This window comes from Sorghum bicolor, chromosome 7 (genome assembly GCF_000003195.3).
Source record: "Sorghum bicolor cultivar BTx623 chromosome 7, Sorghum_bicolor_NCBIv3, whole genome shotgun sequence".
Taxonomy (NCBI): Eukaryota; Viridiplantae; Streptophyta; class Magnoliopsida; order Poales; family Poaceae; genus Sorghum; species Sorghum bicolor.
The window spans coordinates 20610059-20629372 of record NC_012876.2 but is presented as its reverse complement, the minus strand read 5'-3'; the positions used below and the strand labels follow the sequence as shown (position 1 = coordinate 20629372).

General features: G+C 41.7%; 1 protein-coding gene across 2 annotated transcripts in view; it reads right to left on the bottom strand.

Annotated features, from left to right (window-relative positions):
* The window catches only part of LOC110437057 (formamidopyrimidine-DNA glycosylase-like), a 23740-nt gene continuing 15365 nt past the window's right edge, over positions 10940 to 19314 (bottom strand). The window contains exons 3-10 of one of the 2 annotated variants that reach the window (XM_021465162.1): positions 18529 to 18586; positions 17723 to 17791; positions 17508 to 17633; positions 16882 to 16932; positions 12521 to 12598; positions 11990 to 12092; positions 11869 to 11903; positions 10940 to 11791 (exon numbers count right to left, since the gene is read on the bottom strand). In XM_021465162.1, the coding sequence (XP_021320837.1) occupies positions 11279 to 11791; positions 11869 to 11903; positions 11990 to 12092; positions 12521 to 12598; positions 16882 to 16932; positions 17508 to 17633; positions 17723 to 17791; positions 18529 to 18586 (1033 nt within the window). In that variant the 3' untranslated portion in view covers positions 10940 to 11278. The remainder of the gene's footprint in view (positions 11792 to 11868; positions 11904 to 11989; positions 12093 to 12520; positions 12599 to 16881; positions 16933 to 17507; positions 17634 to 17722; positions 17792 to 18528; positions 18587 to 19314) is intronic. The other variant, XM_021465163.1, reaches the window with a different exon arrangement.

Here is a 19314-nt window from a genome sequence, read left to right as displayed (position 1 = left end):
CGCTCTAAGCCCCCATAGGTCTACATCATAGCAAACATGGCACTCATAGCTGTGCTGTAACTATGCTGGTCCTCATCCACACTCCTCTCTAGAGCACTCCCCTCCGACTGATCCCACACCAAAGTGTAGGGGTCACCCCGGGAAAACACCCCAGTGAAGGCGTGAGCTAACTCCTGTGGAAACCTCTCCATGATGTCCCTTAGAACTACGAAAGCAGCCCTGCTGGCACCCTAAAAAGGTGTACTAGACTCATACACCCAGCCACCCCAAACAGGGTCACTGCCACTGGTAGGAACCACTGCCTCGATCCCCACTAGGGTCCCATCAGCAAGCTGCTCTCAACTCCAATAGTAGCAAGGTTCCCTTCCTTCAGGATACCCCATCGAACTAAGTACCCTCCAAAGCAAGGTAAGCATACCAAAATCTCCTGCAAACTTGCTCTTATGATGTGAGCCCCTAGGTGCCAACTGATGGTGAGGAACCCACCCTCCAGTGGACTTGCGAGCGGTGAGCCTGGTGCATGCCATCTGCTAAAAATGGAATACCTTGGGTAAGACTAAGGATTATCCTTTATCATTTTATTAAAAAGGGGATAGATTTATATAAGGGGAGGAACTAAATAATAATATGAAATGAACATGATGCATGCACGAAACTTACGATCTCACAAACTTAGAAACAGAAGTTAATACTAATCGGTATATACGGTGGCATACATCATTCTCTCATAATGTAACTAGCGCTCTATGCGAGAACGTGGTTAGCGTACCTGCAGAAAACTCATTTCAGCCCAACCACAGTATGAAACATGCAGAACAAGAATTTAAAGCTAGGCATCCCACACACAGGTACCCCACCTTTGTATGTGACATGCTGCTACCCACATCATCGCCCTAGTGATGGCATCGCCTCTCAGGACGGAATCACCCAACATGCGGTACTATTTCCAGGCACACGAGATAGGTGTGCACGACACAGCACTCTAAAGCACTTCCCTAGACCAGTAGTGTATCCGATCATGCTCTCACAGCTTTCACTTACCGAGGCGTAGAGGGAAAATGATCCATACATTACCACTCAAGTGAATGGCACTCATACTATTGCACGCCGTATGAGCGATGAAATAGAAATATGATGCACAACCCCCAAGTTAGTACTTAACTAGCCAACATAGAGTCCTTAGCTGGGCATAAAGGATAAGACCACTGTCACACTTTATAATTTTTCAAATATTCATTTTAACACCTTAATCATCATTAATAGTAAATCAATTTTTATTAAACCGTTTAAGTTTGCTTTAGAACGTACTTATGAACAGTAATCCGCTAAACCTTACTCCGATGCCAGCTATAACAGAACCGTCTAAATTATAAGAGATTAAGTTTAATGGTGACCATTTGCATAGTCAAACCATCAGGCTTAAGGCTATATAATCCCGGCAGTCCATGAAATCTCGAGGGATTTCAAACCACATTTCGCACATATAGCCAAGACCTTAATAAGTTCAGCGGTTGCCGTCCACCAGTACATCCAGTTCGCAACATTCAGAAATTACATAGGAGTTTCAAACATAGTTATTACATCCCAAGTTCAAAAGTAGCGGAAGCATTTCAGTTTCGAAATTACACACACTTAGTCTGGTATAGTGCCATAGCCTGATCATTCCCACAACAACAAAAGAGGAAGTAGAGTGACCATTGCCCTTGGTCTAGTCATCACCCATTGCTGGGTACAAGCAGTGGATGGAATACCCATAGTACATCTGACCATCTGCAAAACAACATGGGAATGGAACCCTGAGTACGAGAATGTACTCAGCTAGACTTACCCATCATAAACCAAAATTTAAAAGACTCTTCAAGGATCATGAAGGCTATATAGTGGGATAACTGGACCATTTTTTGCGTAAAATCTTTAACCATCTAGGAATATATCCTAAACCCCTTTGCTTTTATTTAGCTCAAGTTAGGTATTATTTCCTACCATCTAGGTTAGCACCTATACTATTGCAAACAGTTGTTCAATATGATAGTACCCTATCATAGCATTCACAATTCATCATATACCATAACCAAAGTGTTTCATAGTCCTTACTACGAGGACAGGGCTCATGTCAAGTGCTCACTATCCAGGAGCAATGGCGATTCGAATCGATTTCTGACCAGCTGGCGAGTTATTCCCCACACAAACCACACACACTGATCAAGTGAGTTACAGATCACCGTATTACACTATCCAGGACCAATTTGCGGGTTCGACGGGCACCACCCATACCCGAGGACCGTTCCGGCGACCGAGGTATCCAAGGTATACCAAGGTTGCGCGCCGCACCCTCGTCGTTCTCCACAACCAGCACCAATACAGCACGTACATCGGGTCGATTCCCAGCCCGGATAGTGTTCAGGCTTCGCAGTCGGAACGTCTTATCCTTCCAGCTAAGTGTAGGGCATGCATTCAACATGACAAGAGGGCCGTCAACGATCGGTCCTTAATCGACACAGGCAAGGGCACTACGGTCAACACCACCATAAGACCCTGCCTAGTCTTAGTTTCATTTCCACACTTGGTTACTTCTCACCATAGCATCAAACAGCTAGACTTTTAGGTATCCACCTATATCTCACAGGTGAGAGGAAATCACCCGACTTCTACCGCTCTAAGCCAGCTAAGCATAAACTTCGGGCCTACACTATTTAAGACAAGGCACGTAGACAGGTGGTAAATTTAAGGAATAAATATGCATCAACGGTATCAAGCAACTCCTATCACTTAATGTAGCATAGCAAAGCAACATGATATAACAAAGTAAGTTAGCGAGAATTAGGGAGACTTAGAATGCTCTGGGGCATGCCTCTCTCAAAGGTGCTAGGCCTATGGTCCGGGCACTCCTGTAGCTCTCCTTTTGTCTCGGGTCCTCCCGAAAGTTCCTGGTGTCTCCTCCTACTCCTCGGGTTCTACCTCGTTCTCCTACGAGCCTGTATGATGCATATGTACACATGAGTGGAAGTGCAGGATGCCCGAGGTGCAGTGCTATGCAAGTTAAGGCAGGATGATCATGACATGGTGCTAAATGAGTAAGTGTAGATCTCCTCTTTGGTAGAGAAGAGTCCGGATGGATGAAACAAGGAACCATTACCACTAGGTAGTCAACATCATCCAAAAACATATAGCCAAAATAAAACATCTATTGCATTCTCTTCTACAAGCTATTAATAAACCAGCAAGCTACCATAGTGCTTCAAAGATACACCAAACATATTTCATTTTATCCATTTCATGCATAACAAGGGTTTATTTATTTATTTATTTATTATTAAGCTTACAACAGTAGCATATACTTCTGTACTTCAATAAATTCTACAAAAATTATAGTATGACACAGGTTATTTAGGCCAGTCTCAATGGCCCGTTTCAATGCACTATTTCCAAAACAAATATGCTGACAGAGCATCAATGAAACGAACAATGAAACAACCTCCACAATGCATGAGTTTCACCTTGATATTTCCTAGGCTGGGCAAAACATTTAATTACTGCAAAATGATTGGATCACATGCAAGATGGTGAAACGATTTAGTCCTCAGGGGGGATTTCATCCTGTTTCACCGCGTGGGAAACAACGCCAGCGGAGTTTCACCATGGTGAAACTATTTCCTTCTCTCTTCTCTTTGTTTCATACAAAAAGTGCAGTTTTGCTGACATGGCGCTCTAATAAATGTGCATGACATCCTGATGAAACCCCCACTGAGACTGGCCTTATAAAGTCTATCGCTAAATTTTCATAGCATTTCGGTAGGTAACATGGCCCACACAAAAATCACAAGTTTATTAATATAATTAAGGGAAAATGCCCTACTGGTGTCAAAGTGTCAAACAACAGATTTTATATTTTTATAAATTACTTATTTACATAAGAAAGGCTCACAAAAATTTCCAGATTAATTGCATGATCCATTTATTTATTAAAAATCATAAACCACTACCATGCAAGTATTTAAATCAACATAAATTAATTTACACAGCTATTATTGTACTTCACATATTGACGAGAAATAAGACCCAGTTCTATATACTCCTCGATTGAAGGAAGATAAGCATCACATGAACATATTTATCACTAATAAAGTTCCACTTGTACTCTTAACCTGTTCAATGCAGGAAAGAAGGAAATGAGCCCTCTGGACCCCATAACCTTGGTCGGCCGACCATGGTTTGGGCCCACCAGGGGCTCCCCTCTATGGCATGAGCCATGGCATGCTCCAAGGAGTCAATCCCAACCCTTGGATCCAAGTGTGTTTGCCCTCAACGTTTCAAACACTTAGCACATGGATCCTTGGGCCCACATGGAAGCAACCAAGTGTGCAACCAGACTCAACTTTAGACAACACTTCACATGACAAGTGGGGACACCACCAGGAGGCCAGTGGTGGGCTAGGGGCCCTAAAGTTCGGTCGCCCGACCGACCAATTCGGTCATGCCACCTAGCCCAGCCTCCCACGGACCTAAGCACCTTCCAGAAGGTTAGTGGGACCCACTGTCATCCAGATGGCAGGTCGGCCGACCTACATGTGAGCCCCATCTTGAGTCGGTTCACTCCCACCGACGTCCCCATGATGAACATGTGATGGAAATCCCCAACCATTGATCATATGGTGGTTCCAAGGTCGGTTTATCTAATGGTGCATGCTGGAGGTCACACGGATTGCTAACATGACAGTGGAGTAGCCCTACTCCACCTCCTACTATAAATACCCCCTATAGGCCTTCATCTCATCATATCACACACTTCAAGATCAACTTGTTACAATGTAGGGTAGTAGTAGTCAGTTTAGTGTGGGAGTTAGAGTTGAGTCGAGCGAAGCTTGGAGTCTCTGGAGTCGTCTTCTAGAGAGTCTGGTATTCCTGTTTACCTTTTCTCTTGTAAGACTTTGAGTATTTAATATATTTACTTTTCCTTTACTTTTCTAAGTATTTACTTTTAGTATTTACTTAGTGCAATATTCTATTGTAGTGTCCTAGTCTGTCTTGTAGTAGTTATATACTAGCTAAGTTAGTCTTAAGTGTTTGGGTTGTTTTCTCTGCCGGTAACACGATGCTTGGACTAGGTCGTATACTTAGTCTGAGTAGTAGGAGTTAGCATAAGCTTGGTGCTTAGACTAAAGCCTGCCCTTGAATACCACCGTATCAAACGTGATAGCGGGCGGCGGTGAAGCGTGACAGGCCTCTGCTTCCCCGTAGGTTCTATTCACGTCGCGTACGGTCTGTAGGCGCCCATAAGAAACGAGTCCGCTTGGATAGGAGTTTTGTTCTCCTATTGCAGTCGACTTCCAACAAACAAGCAGTTAAGTTTAGCGACGTTAGTGTGTGTCAGCTACTATATTAGATTGGTTCACATGAGTAAAGTTAGAGTCATAGGAGTCTTTTCTCACTCATTGTCCTCCCACCTAGCTAGCTCTCTACCATTTATCTTTAGATTAGGATCTGTGTGAGATCACTTACCTAACCTTACTTATCCTTGACCCTTTGGATGACCTTGAGCCTAGTTAGTTCACTTCACGTTCCCTGCGGAAAATACGATACCTGGAATACTCCCGATGAGAGCTACATTGACTACCGTATGCTTGCGGTATTTCCGTTTGCCACTTATGGAGTCAACAGGCTTTCTGGAGCTGTTGTAGGGATGGACTTTTAGTCTATCTTTTGTGGTGATGCTATGAAATGCCAACAAGCTTTCTGGCGCTGTTGCTGGGGAACAGTAGCTGACCTCACTTAGAACCAAGTCGTCTGAGTTATCCTTCTTTTACTTTTCTTTTCTTTTTATCCTTTCCACTGCATGTTTGCTTAATATTGCATAAATCTAGTGCTTTCTTGGGTAGCTCCTAGTCTTTGAGTTCTATTCGGGCATCATGCCCAGTCTAGATAGACACCTATTCAGGCTCCTAGTCTAGCTTGTGGTAGTTGAATGTTAAACGGAAACATCCCGGCTCATATATCGGCTTTAGTAGTCGGTATGATGATGTCCTTTGGATGGGCCACGCCACAGGAAAAAGCTAAAGCCTAGATGTTCATGCATATCACTCATTTATTTTTTGTAATCTTTATTTTAACCACAGCATATTTGTTTAAATGCATTCATCCTCCACTTTGCATTGCCTTGCATATAAAAATTAAATAATAATAATAATAAAAGAAAAAAATTTTGCCTCTTGTCTTCATCACTCATTATCTTGTCTCTAGTATAGTGAATCTTGTTCATCCTATCAAGCTCCATCTTTCTATGTTAGTATGCTTTGGTTTGGTTATACTAATCGCTCGAGTGAGTACCTCCATAGTATTTTTAAATTAAGCATGGTGCTTAGGTTAAATAGACTACCTTAATCACACAATACATGGTGTTAAGTTTGATTATTGAACCAAACATACTTGCATGGAACTTGGTTGCACTTGTGGACTAACCCCTGCAGCAAGAACATCGATATCTCTATGGGTAAGTCATGAGATCATTCATGGAGACAACTTGAGATCCTCATGGTCGAAGACAAGTTTCTTGGCCAAAGAGAACTTCGATGCAACTAAGAACGGCCAATGCTATGACTCATCATCTTCGAGGTAAGTGGCCACCTTCTTAAGAGTTTTCTAGGAGTTTGATCCTTAATAGAAGAAGTTGACATGCTCGAAATCATCCTTGCTAAAGATTCAACAAGACTAAAATCTACATGTCTTAACTTCTTTTATATATTTTGTGTGGATTGTCCTTCAGGATAGCATGAATACACTTATGTTAGTCCTTAAGACAAAACTGGTCTTGGGGAGCCTCCATTATGGGGTCGGGCGACCCCATCTTAGTAGCTAACCAAGCCTATGTTTGGCCAAACCATCTATGACATGTGGGGAAGTAAAACCCAGAACCTGTTCACTCTAGAACTTCCAAACTAGGGTCGGGCTACCTGGACTTAGTACTCACTATGGCTCAAACTTGGCCAGACCACTTCTAATCACCTAAAAAGTGTAGGACCTGAACTTGCTTGCTCTGTTCCCCAAAAAAATCATCTCCAGAATTACGTCTATCATAAGAAAGTTTTGGTGGTCAGGGATTCAAGAAGAAAATGCAACATCAAGTTTCAATTTCAGGTCTTGGAAAGACATATGCAGGCCCAAAAGTGAAGGAGGTCTGGGCATAAGAGATTTACTGATTGTAAACAGGAGCCTACTCTTAAATGCAGCTTGGAAGATAGCTACAGGTAAGAATGCTTTCTTACAGATATTCTAAAATCCAAATATTATCCTAACTTCAGTTTCTGGAAATCTGGAAATAGCTCCACTAAATCTGCTTTTTGGTCCTCCATCATGAGTGTCAAGGATATTTTAATCAAAAATTATACTGTTCAAATTCAAAAAGGTGACTCTAACATTTGGTCTACTCGGTGTACTATTTGGAATGAAATTCATAACCATTTAAATTTACCTGTGACTGTTCAAGGACTTCCCAATACTATTTCTGATCTTTGGACCCCAGGAACAACAAGTTGGAATTCTAACTTAATTAACCAGATCTTCGATGCAGAGGCAGGAGATTTAATTCAAAAAAATTTCCCTATTCCTTCCACAAATGAAGACGCAATTAAATGAAAACCAACACAAAAAGGAGAATGCTCCACTAAAGATGCTTTTAGATATCTCAATAAGCAATTGCAGGTACAACCCCCCTTGCAAGGAGCTAGAAGCATTTCTGCAGGAGCCATGTACGTTCACCAACGAGCTTGGAAACATGAATTCATCTCGCCTAATATCAAAACTTTCCTCTGGAGACTTATAAGTAGAGCTTTAGCCACAAGTGAAAGAGCAGAAAATTTGACTTCAAACTGAAAATGACTCTCACTTATTTTTTTCACAGCAATTTTTCAAGAGCCGTCTGGTTTTCTGCCAGACCTCTTTTTAGATCTTCCTTTCTTCCCTATGAACAGGACGGGGTACAAGCAACGCTGGGGATCCTTATATCACATTCTACCTCTGATGAAATCATGCAAAAAATTCTAACAATTTTGTGGTACATATGGAAAGCACGAAACGATCTACGCTTTCGAAAGCAAAAATGGTCTGTTTTGCAGGTTCATTATGCCACACAGGCGCACATTAGCCTGATGATTTCGGCATACAATAAAGCACAGAACCAACAACACAATGAAGAAAGAGGCACAAATTTCATTCAGGTAAGGAATTCTTGTCAGGCAGGTGATCTACAACGAAGGAGTACACTGGAGCTACAAGCACTGGACCACTCTACCATAGCGCACAGAACTACCCAACTTCTTATGGGGTTTAAATGTTACACAGATGCTTCTATTCCACCTGATTTCACTGCTGCAGGTCAAAAGAGAGCTGGGCTAGGAATCTTCATGTATCATCCAACAAGAAAAGAAAAGCTCTTCATCAAGGCACAACTTCCTCTTTGCGAATCAGTGTTGATGGCTGAAGCTGCGGCTCTGGCTTTAGCAGCAAAGATTGCAAGCTTTCTTCAAATTGATGAAATCACCTTTCTCACAGACAATCAGATCCTTGCTGATTTGTTCTCAGGGGGTGACACTGAGTCACCACCAGATTGGAGGATTAAGGCTTTTACACAAACCTTCATCGATGCGTCAAAAAATAGAGTTGTGCATGTTTAAAAAATTGACAGAAGGCTCAATGTCACTGCACACTCTCTAGCAAATCAGGCATATAAGCTCGAGTCAGCTCGTGAATCCTATGAACTATCTTGTTCTAATGCAAATCATGTAAACTCATGCAGTCTAATCCAAGGACTGCAAGATGTAACCTTTGAACATTTTTCTCCCATTGCAGCTAGATGCTGCTAATAAATCATGTTTCTTTTGTCAAAAAAAAGTTGCTTTGGACTATTGACTATGGCAGGGTCAAATCCTCCGATAGGAAGCAGACAGGCAAATCTTAGAACATAAATATTTGCATTGTAAATATAAACAACCCTATAGACATTTGTTTTGTAATACTGGACTATACATATCCATACATGCTGCGTTTTTGTAGTAGTTGAATAAAGAGTAAAGTCCACCACCGCTCTTTAAACTTATACTACTGTGTCATCCCAGTCTCTAGAGTCGCAAATCGATCGTTTAGGTCCTCAAACTTGTTCTTCTATGTCATCTCGGTCTCTAAACTTATTCAGTCCTGATCCCAAAACTTAGAAATCACCCGTTTAGGTTCATTGTTGAGTTGTTTCATCCCAGTCCCTAAAGTTAGTTTTAAGGCTCATCTGGATCAAAACAAAGCGATCTAAAAACTCTATATTATAAAAAAATTATATCTTTTTTATATGAAGTTGAATGAAGACAAACTTTATATCAAAGTTGTAGTCCTCAACACAATCTACAACTTTGTAGTTGATTTTTTATTTAAAGTCGTTTAGTGTTACAAAATTAAATTTAAAATTTCAAAATCTATAAACTTACAATAAATATTTTGGCACCCTAAATGATTATAATTTTAAAACTTTTCGACTACAAAGTTGTAGATCGCGTTGCTAATTATAATTTTGATATAAAGTTTATCTTCATTTAAGTTCATATGAAAAAGTTATGAATTATTTTTCAATATAGAGTTTTTAGATTCACCTTGTTTTGACCCAGATGAGAATGACCGGGATGACACAACTGAACAAGTTTGAGGACCTATATGAGAGATTTTTAAGTTTAGGGAGTAGAAATGTAACCGAACAAGTTTAGGTACCTAAACGGTTGTTTTGCGTGTTTATAGACCGGGATAACACATCCGAATAAGTTTAAGGACCGGTGATGGACTTTACTCTTAAATAAATCTAGCAAACATATAAATCCTAAACACCTGTTTAGGAGCTGTGGTTCCAGGGATGTTTATCCATCATAGTATTCAGTGACTAATCTCATTCTATAATGAACCTACATTCTACAGCATGCGTCTCGCGTAGTGAACTAGTGATTATGTCACAGCCTCAGGACACATTTGGTGGTTGGGCTAGTTTTGCCTCTCTTTGCTTTGTCAAGCCAAACCTTGCCAACACCAGTGCGTATAATTGGCTAGCCCCTGTTAGCAGGCCTGCTTGGATTGTGCTGTCATCTTACCACACCTGATGTGTGTGAGGCGGCAGAATTGCTCGCCACCTTTAGCCTAGTGGTTAGAGCACCTAAGTAGCACCAGCAGATCTGAAGAGCGAATTTAAATAGATCTGCATTATAAAAAATGAAAAAAAAATAGGTTAAGGTTTCCCTTGCTAACTTGGGTCAAAAATATTTGCACCAAAAGCTGCAGAACGCTAAAGGACGGTGCCTGCATTTTTATGGCAAGCCAAACATGAGGCACATTCTGGCACCGAACCAAACGCTAGACTAATCTTCTCTGACACATTCTAGCAAGTTCACAGCACAAACTAAACAAACTCAAAATCCTGGAAAACGAGGGTGTTTGCATCCTTGCTGCAGCTTGCCTAGAAAGAAGTTAGAGCAGTACATGTTGATTCTTGTGAAAGCAAACTTTCCCTCACTTTGGCCTTGTTTACTAAGAAATTTCAAGATTCTTCGTCACATCGAATCTTGCGACACATGAAGTATTAAATATAGACGAAAATACAAAATAATTACATAGTTTACCTGTAATTTGCAAGATGGATCTCTTAAGCCTAGTTAATCCATGATTAGACAATAATTAACAAACACAAACGAAAATGCTACAGTACCTAAAATCCAAAATTTTTGCTAACTAAAGCCCCGTTTGGTAGAGCTCCTACCGGCTCTCTGACGTATTCACTATTCATGCACTTGGAGCTCTTTTTCTCTCTCATCTGAGGGAGCAGATAAAGTCAGTTTGTTTAGAAGAGAGAAAAAAATTCATGTGAACAGTAAATACGTCAGAGAAGCAGTAGCCGGTGGGAGCCCTGGCACACGAGACCTAAACAAGGCCTTAGAGAATCTCATTCCAGACAGGTAATGATGCAGGCAACCTCATGTCGGCATCCAACCCTTTAGCGGTGTTTTTAATAGCTTACACAACTGCATTAGCATATTTCAATCTGTCGATCTGGCCATAAGCAACAAAATGACCGTTATCCAGCTGATGCAATATCATGTGCCGGTGCAGCAGAAGAAACGGGCTCCTCTGCACCACATCGAGTACCTAAGTTAACTAAAACTTAAGCCAGTTGAGAATCTAACTGCAAAATACATTGTTTAACTCCTAGCGTGCTCAAGCCTGCCGCGCTTTCCTCTGCGGTCTCATTGCTGGGCCTGCATCAACTTTCTTTGGCAAGCTCTTTCATGTGCGGCCTCCTTGCGCTTTCCTCTGTTGGTGCATTCCCAGGTTTGGCTTCTATCTTATCATGTGCTTCTTCATCACTGTCCTCATGATTGGCTTCCTTCAATGAGCGCTTTGTGGTCTTTTCTATTTGCTTCTTTGTCCTCTTTGCTGGACGTGCATCTACCTCATCAGTAGCTTCATCACCATGAATACTGCCAGCATTTTTAGATGAGGTATTAGATACCCTTGCTGGTTGCTTCCTTCCCCGCTTTGCTGGTTTTGCCTCTTCCACTTCATAATCCTCCTTGTCGCCATCATCACTAGTATTTGTAGCTTTGTTTGATGAGCCTTTTGCCGCCTTCACTCTTCCCTTTGCTGGTTTTGGAGCATTTCTACCTTTTCCTGACTTTGTATTGTCATCATTCTCCTTGTCTTTGCCTGGCTTAGACCTGCTTGCTGCCGAATCTGTCCCATCCAGCTTCTGTAACTCTGGCACATATGCTGAGGTCTGAACAATATACAAGCACATTGAGAATAAGAGCAGGATCACACAAGGTAGAGTCGGTTTGATACAAAAGAACTTACCCTACCACCTACTGTAATGAAGTCAATTTTCTTCCCTGCAACCAACAAATGCAACATTTAATGTTGAAAGGCAAACCTGAGCACTTCACGCATCCAAAAAAAAGGAAAGATATGCTCATACCATCCACAAAGGCCTTGCCAGGTTTCTTCTCCCTGGAATGAAAAATCCAGTTTTCTGGAAACTGGTTGCTATCAGCACCAACTTTTATGGACTCCTCAATAACCTGTGTAAGGTAAACAAACATTATGGACTCCTATAATGTCACTCTCTTTTCACTGCATAACGATAGCATTACCATGACTCTTAAAGTATTATTTCAATAATTTTTCTGTACTTGTCAATGTGTATAAATAAAATGCTGACACAAAGACTTAATTTTTTAGTCAATAGCTTTAGATGTATGAAATAACATAGCATGCCCACTTGGTAAGCTAAGGTGGCAGCTCAAGCACTTCTATCCCATAACAGCCGTATCAGTCTCCAATTACTATAGCAAATAACAATTACTGTCTTTTCAGACTCACTGTTTGAATAAATTAATGGAAGACACATCATCACGTACTAATTCTAGGTCCAAGTAAAGTTCTCAAGCCTACAATCCATTTGCAACAAGGCAAACTCTGAATGCCAACCATGGAGGCATGGACCTACCTCTTTAATGCACTGATGGAGTATCTCACATTTGTCCTTTGATATCTTCGATGCAGTTTGCCCAGGATGAATCCTTGCCTAAATGTGAAGCATGCAGCATAGTCGGAAATAGCAAATTAGTTCTACAACACTGCAGATATTGAAAGCAGTGCAGATGTGAAACGAGCTCAAGTGTACATGTCGAAATTAGCACATTGCTCTTATTTCAAACAAACATATTTAGGCAGTTGTGGTTATAACTTACTGTCATGTGGGGCCGCACTTACGCACGTCAGCGGAGGACCCGTGATGTCAGGCGGGCCGCAGCATGCGCTGAGGCAGCAGGCGCAGGTGATCAGGAGGAAGGTGCGGCTAAGGAAAGTGGCTGATTTGATTAGATGATTGATTGGCCTTAGGTTTAGGGATTCATCCCTAATTAGTTATTTCCTATTTTCTAGTTACCAAGTGTGGCAGGCCACGGGCCTATATAAACTGTACTAGAGGTCATGATTAATCAAGCAATGAAGTTATCCCTAATCTCTCTATATTCTCTGTAAGCCTACGGTAGAGGGGTATAACCTCACCGGAGAAGACGGCCGACGGCTACGGGTCATGATTAATCAAGCAATGAAGTTATCCCTAATCTCTCTCTATTCTCTGTAAGCCTACTGTAGAGGGGTATAACCTCACCGGAGAAGACGGCCGACGGCTACGAGCTCCGTAGCCGCGGTCCAGCCAGTCAGGGGTTTGCACAAAGTTCTACACAAAGTTTATAAGATGAGCCACTACAGTGTTTAAAAGATGAGCCACTAAATTATCAAACAGAGAGCATTGCACAAAGTTCTACACAAAGTTTGGAAGCTAGTCCCTGTTTTGGATGTTTAAACAAACATGTAAGCATCACTTACATAGATTTCAAATTTCCAAAGCTCCAAGAAGGTGACCACATCATCACAAGCCAGGAAGACAAAGCGGTCGCTGTTCTTGATTTCTATGACAACCTCATCGGTACAGAATATGATAGAGAAAGAACTATTAATCTGGACACTCTTGGCTATCCAAGCTTTGAGTTGGAAAGTCTGGAAATACCATTCTCTGAGGAAGAGGTTTGGAAAACCATAAAGGATCTACCTTCTGATAAGGCACCAGGCCCGGATGGGTTCACTGGGAGATTTTACAAAAGCTGTTGGCCAATAATCAAGAATGATGTGATGGCAGCACTTCATTCCCTTTGGAATAGAAACTTCAGAAATCTCTGGAAGCTGAACTGTGCTTATATTACTCTGATTCCAAAAAAGCCAGATGCTATTCAGGTTAAGGATTTCAGGCCTATTAGTTTGGTGCACAGTTTTGCTAAACTTGTGACAAAAATATTGGCAAATAGACTAGCTGTTCGGCTTGATGAGATGGTATCCCCTAATCAGAGTGCGTTCATCAAAAAAAGGTTTATCCAGGATAATTTCATGATGGTCCAGCAGACAGTAAAATTCCTACACTCTCAAAAGCAGCCTAGAATTCTCTTGAAACTAGACATCACCAAGGCTTTCGACTCGGTGTCTTGGGCCTTCCTTCTGGAGGTTCTTAGAAAATTGGGTTTTGGCCCTCGATGGTGTGACTTGGTAAGTGGCCTCCTGGCAGCTTCTTCTACCCAGGTGCTCCATAATGGTATTCCGGGAGAAAGCATACGGCACAGGAGGGGCCTCCGGCAAGGCGACCCCCTGTCTCCTATGCTCTTCATCTTGGTGATGGATGTCCTAAACAGCCTGTTCACACGTGCTGCGGAGGCTGGACTGTTGCAACCCCTGTCCACAAGGCCAATCCAGCATAGGATCTCCCTTTATGCTGACGACGTAGCCCTATTCCTGCGACCCACGGCAGCTGACATTAATTTATCATTACAGCTATTGCAGCTGTTCGGGGATGTCTCGGGACTCAAGACCAACGTCCAAAAAAGCAATGTGCTGCCCATTCAGTGCGCCGAGGAGGACATGGCCTGCATTCAGGACCTCTTACCCTGTGAAGTTATAGATTTCCCTTGTAAGTACTTGGGGCTGCCCTTGACAATCAGAAAATTAACTAAGGAGCAGGTCCAACCAATCATTGACAAGGTGGCTGATCAGCTACCAGGATGGAAGGCTGACCTGATGACGCGAGCTGGCAGAGTGATTCAGGTGCAATTTGTGATCACAGGAATCTTGATTTATGTGGCTATGGCAACTGATCTACCTCCTTGGGCTATCAAAGCCATTGATAAAATTAGAAGGGCATTTCTTTGGAAAGGTCGAAAGGAGACAAAGGGAGGCCACTGCCTCATTGCCTGGCCTAAAGTTTGCAGATCCAGGGAACTGGGTGGGCTTGGGATCGCAGACTTGAAATCCTTGGGCATCGCTTTGAGAGCAAGATGGCCGTGGTTAAAACGAAGTGCGCCTAACAAACCATGGGCCAATCTACCTCTCCAAGTCAACAAAGAAGTGGCTGGACTCGTTTCAGTGGCAATGATAACGCAGGTGGGAAATGGGGCCAACACTTTTTTCTGGAAGGACAAATGGCTGGACGACAAGGGAATTCAGGATATTGCACCTCTCGTTGCTGCCTTGATCCCTAAGAGGATCCAAAAAGAAGCGAACGGTGTTGGAGGCTCTCACTGATGAGAAATGGATAGAGGACATTCCTGGCGGGGAAATAAGTATGGCAGGCTTAGCTCAATACCTGGGCCTCTGGGACACCTTGAATTCGGTTCAGTTGTTTGAGGATATCCCTGATAAACATATCTGGAGATTTTCCTCCTCTGGTCTTTATACAGCAAAGAGCGCCTACGATGCTCTTTTTGTGGGGGCAACTTATTTTGAACCTGCTAAGAGAATCTGGAAATCTTGGGCGCCTCCCAAATGCAAATTTTTCTTGTGGCTTGCTGCTCATAATAGATGTTGGACGGCGGACAGACTGGCAAGGAGAAATCTCCCCCACCCGGAGCGATGTCCTCTCTGTGACCAACATGAGGAGAATATACATCATCTGCTCATTGGCTGTGTGTTCTCAAGACAGTTTTGGTTCTCCCTACTGTCACTTTTCGGAGTTACTACACTTGCACCACAGCCCTCTGATCAGTCCTTTCAGGACTGGTGGAGAAAGGTCGATGAAGCCGGTAGCGGGGAGGTGAGGAAGGGGCTGAACTCACTGGTAATTCTGGGAGCCTGGAGCATATGGCGACACAGAAATGACTGTGTTTTCAATGGTTCTGTTCCTAATGTTAATGTGGCTCTTAGACTAGCAAGAGATGAAACCTACTGTTGGAGTTCTGCAGGAGCTAAGGGGCTCTCCATGCTTTCTGCTGGAGGCTTAGTATGATGAAAGCATTGGTTGTTTGGTCGTCCTGTTTGTAGTATCCGGTGATTTATTCCTTTTGTACTAGTGTGTGGGTTTGAGTAGGCTTTCGGAGCCTTTGTAAGACTGTTTCTTCTTCTTTTAATATAATGATACGCAGCTCTCCTGCGTGTTCGAGAAAAAAAAAAGGTTGCCACACCTAACCTCAAGGCTCAAGCTGCTAAAATTTTGTTTGTTAATATTTGGCTACCACCACAGCTCCAGCTTGCCTATCTTTGGCCCCTGGCCCAAATGCTAAAGACAGTTTTGGCTGAAGTCTACCTAAGGTTAGGTGGCGAATTTCCTTGCTACAGAAGTGTGGCAAGATTAACCTTAGGTGACAATGTGTGGCAAATTTAGTTATATGAGCTAAACATGTGAAGCACCAGGCACATTAAGTGTAATAATACGGACTCTCGGTCTAGGTCACGGCTTGGGCTAGTTAATTCTAGTTTGTAAGGGTTTTTGGTCAGGCCTCATCCTGCTGTTTTATGTTACCAGTGCAAACTTTTTGTAGCATTCAGTCCCTAATGGCTCGGCCCAGAGTGAGGTGGTGTTGTTCATGTAAGGCCGATCCTTTTTTCCTCCATATAATACAAAAGGTGCGTAGCTCTCCTACGCATTCGAGAAAAAAAAGAGGCCAATAAAACATGATAATAATAATTTCCAATCCTTTCTTGTGCTGCAGCAAAAATCTTCACTAAAATGATGGATCTCCTGTGGCGACACAGTTCCTGAATCTGCTAGTGGTCATGGCAGTGCCGAGTGCCAACCCTACATGTGGTACCACAGTTGTCTCCTATGACACCAGAGAGAAGTTGCTTGCGCTGAGGTAAATAGTGTAGCAGCAAGCTCAACATTGAGCTAGTCAATGTTATCTATGGTCATTTCGTTCAGAAGAACGATAAAAGAATTGTGTAATATCCATATTGTGAAACACTAGAAGTACATAAAAGCTATATTAAATTTTTTGTCACGGATCACTGTAAATCAGTAGAAGCAATGTCCAGAGCACAGACCAGATAAAGTACTTCATCTGCCATCCAGTTGCCAATTCCTGATATAAAACTCTGCAAAACAAGGGGTTCAGAACCTAGAGCATATCTGCACCTGTTAATAACATTTTATATGAAAATTATTGTTTCTACTACAAATGAGACACATGGGTATCCTAAACCACATTCTCTTAGGGTGTCTTTGGCAGGGCTTTGTCCGAGCAGCTCCAGCCCGTCGTATCACTGCATGTTACTGTGCTGCACTGTGGCACCAACAGAACAGCTCTGTGTCCTCGTATTTTTTTCCTACCAAACAGATGGAGCCAGGGAGCAGTGTTTCTGGGGCTGCTTCGGCTACTCCATAGCGTGCTACAGTGCCAGAGCCGGATGAAGTCCAGCCAAACGGGGCCTTAAAAACTGATTGGAACATTGAATTAATGCTTTAAGGTCTGAATTTTTGTGTGTTTTGAGCAAGATATTCCTAAGGTGTTTCACAACCTTTGGCATATGACTAAAGCACTGAATTATATGCAGAATTGCATAGAAGCTATTCTGCTATTATACCTTAACAACTAGCATAAACAAACCTTATCTTCTTAAAATTTGGATTCAGGCAATTTGGGTCCACAGCAAGATTTAGAAACTCATACCTGATCAAGTAAAAGGGCTTTTATTGGCCCTTTCTTTTGACTTAATGTTTTCACAAATTCATCAAGCTTGATTGGTTCAAATAAGGCATCAGGTCCAAGCTCAGAAATTGGAGGTGCAGCTTCTGGCTATTGCAACATACAAAAATAATTAGACATATCAAACATCACAGCAAATAGAAGAGTAAATTTTTCGTATAATCACTATAGACTATTACGTTGTCAAGCAGTCGTATCTTTGCAAAACGCCTCTTATCAGTGAAGGAAAACTCCAAGCCATCATCCATCTGCAACAGGTTAACAAGAAGATGAACAAACAAGAACACATTTATTTAAAAAATAAATTGACTAGCACAATTTGTTGGTTCAATGTCCTTTCACAGTTAAAAAAGAAGGAAAGCCCACTTAGCATGCAAGAAAAACAAATGCCCCAGCCGGTACACAAGTCCATAATTAGAAAAGCCCACTTAGCATGCAAGAAAAACAAATGCCCAGACGGTACACAAGTCCATAATTAGAATATTTTAGCAGGTGCTCTCGTGGGTGACTGGTTACTGGATCTTGGTCTCAGTCAGGAGACCCAGGTTCAAGCCCTGCATCCTCTTAATTAAAAAGCGGGGGTGCAGTCTGCTCCTTCCCATCAAGTTTTTTTAAAAGAATATATAATCAGAATATTTCAATTTTTTTTTTCCAACTTCTGCAGTGGGCTGCTTCTCATGTAAATACAACAGTATGAATCGGATACCATGGAATATTTCAATATGTTTTTTTGCTTGGAGAAGATATTTAAGAACCACAATCGAAATACAAGTCAATATCATGAAATTGTAGGTCATAGCTCATATAAGATATTTTAGATTCATGTGTGAAATCATTGGACCTTATATTTTAAAGAAAATGATAATATATGTTATTGTGTATAAATTATAAATGAGTCGGCTAATTTGCCAGCAGAAACAAACATACTTTCAATTCATAAGAGAACAGGAATACTATGAGAAGTTTATATGATTAGAATACATACTTCAACGAACAGTTTAGAGTACTTTGAAGGCCACTCCTCAGTTGGGTTCACTGCAGACCTACACGGAATGCCGCATGAAAGAAAATAAGCTAAATTATTTTCACTGCCTTCTCACCCCTTCATACTAATTTTTCAACTTTGATATTATACATTTCTTGGTTAGTCTTTATATGCAATCAACATCCATGTGATCAAACTGTGCAAATTTTATATGTGATAAGTGAGTTTCCTGGTAATAACTGAACCAGAATTATCTATTAAAAGTATGTCGAACTCTACTGAAAAGTTAGAAACCTATTGTTATTTTTTTTCTCGAACATGTAGAAGAGTTGTATAACATTATATTAAGAAAAAGGGAAAGAACCCTTACAAACCACACACACCCAAACAAGTTAAACACATTTGCGCCTGTAAAATACAGGGATATGATCATGACCTAAACATGCACTACTCCGACAACAGGGCAAAAAGGTAAGAAATATCTTTAGCCCTGGCCAAACCCCATAAGTGCAATTCCTCGCTAACGAGCAATAAGGCTCTAGCCAAACAAAGAGGTACACCATCAAATACACATCTATTGTTGTTATTCCGGAATTTCCGGTTAGAGTATATTTGGTAGTTAGGAATCCCATATTGTCATATGTATTCTGAGGTGTCTTGCCCCCGAAGTTCTACACTCTATTTATACCACCTGAGGGCTCAATGTACACATCCACACTGAAGGCCGAACTGGCCAACTGTATTAGATTAATTGAGTTGATATCAGGGAGATACACACATATATAT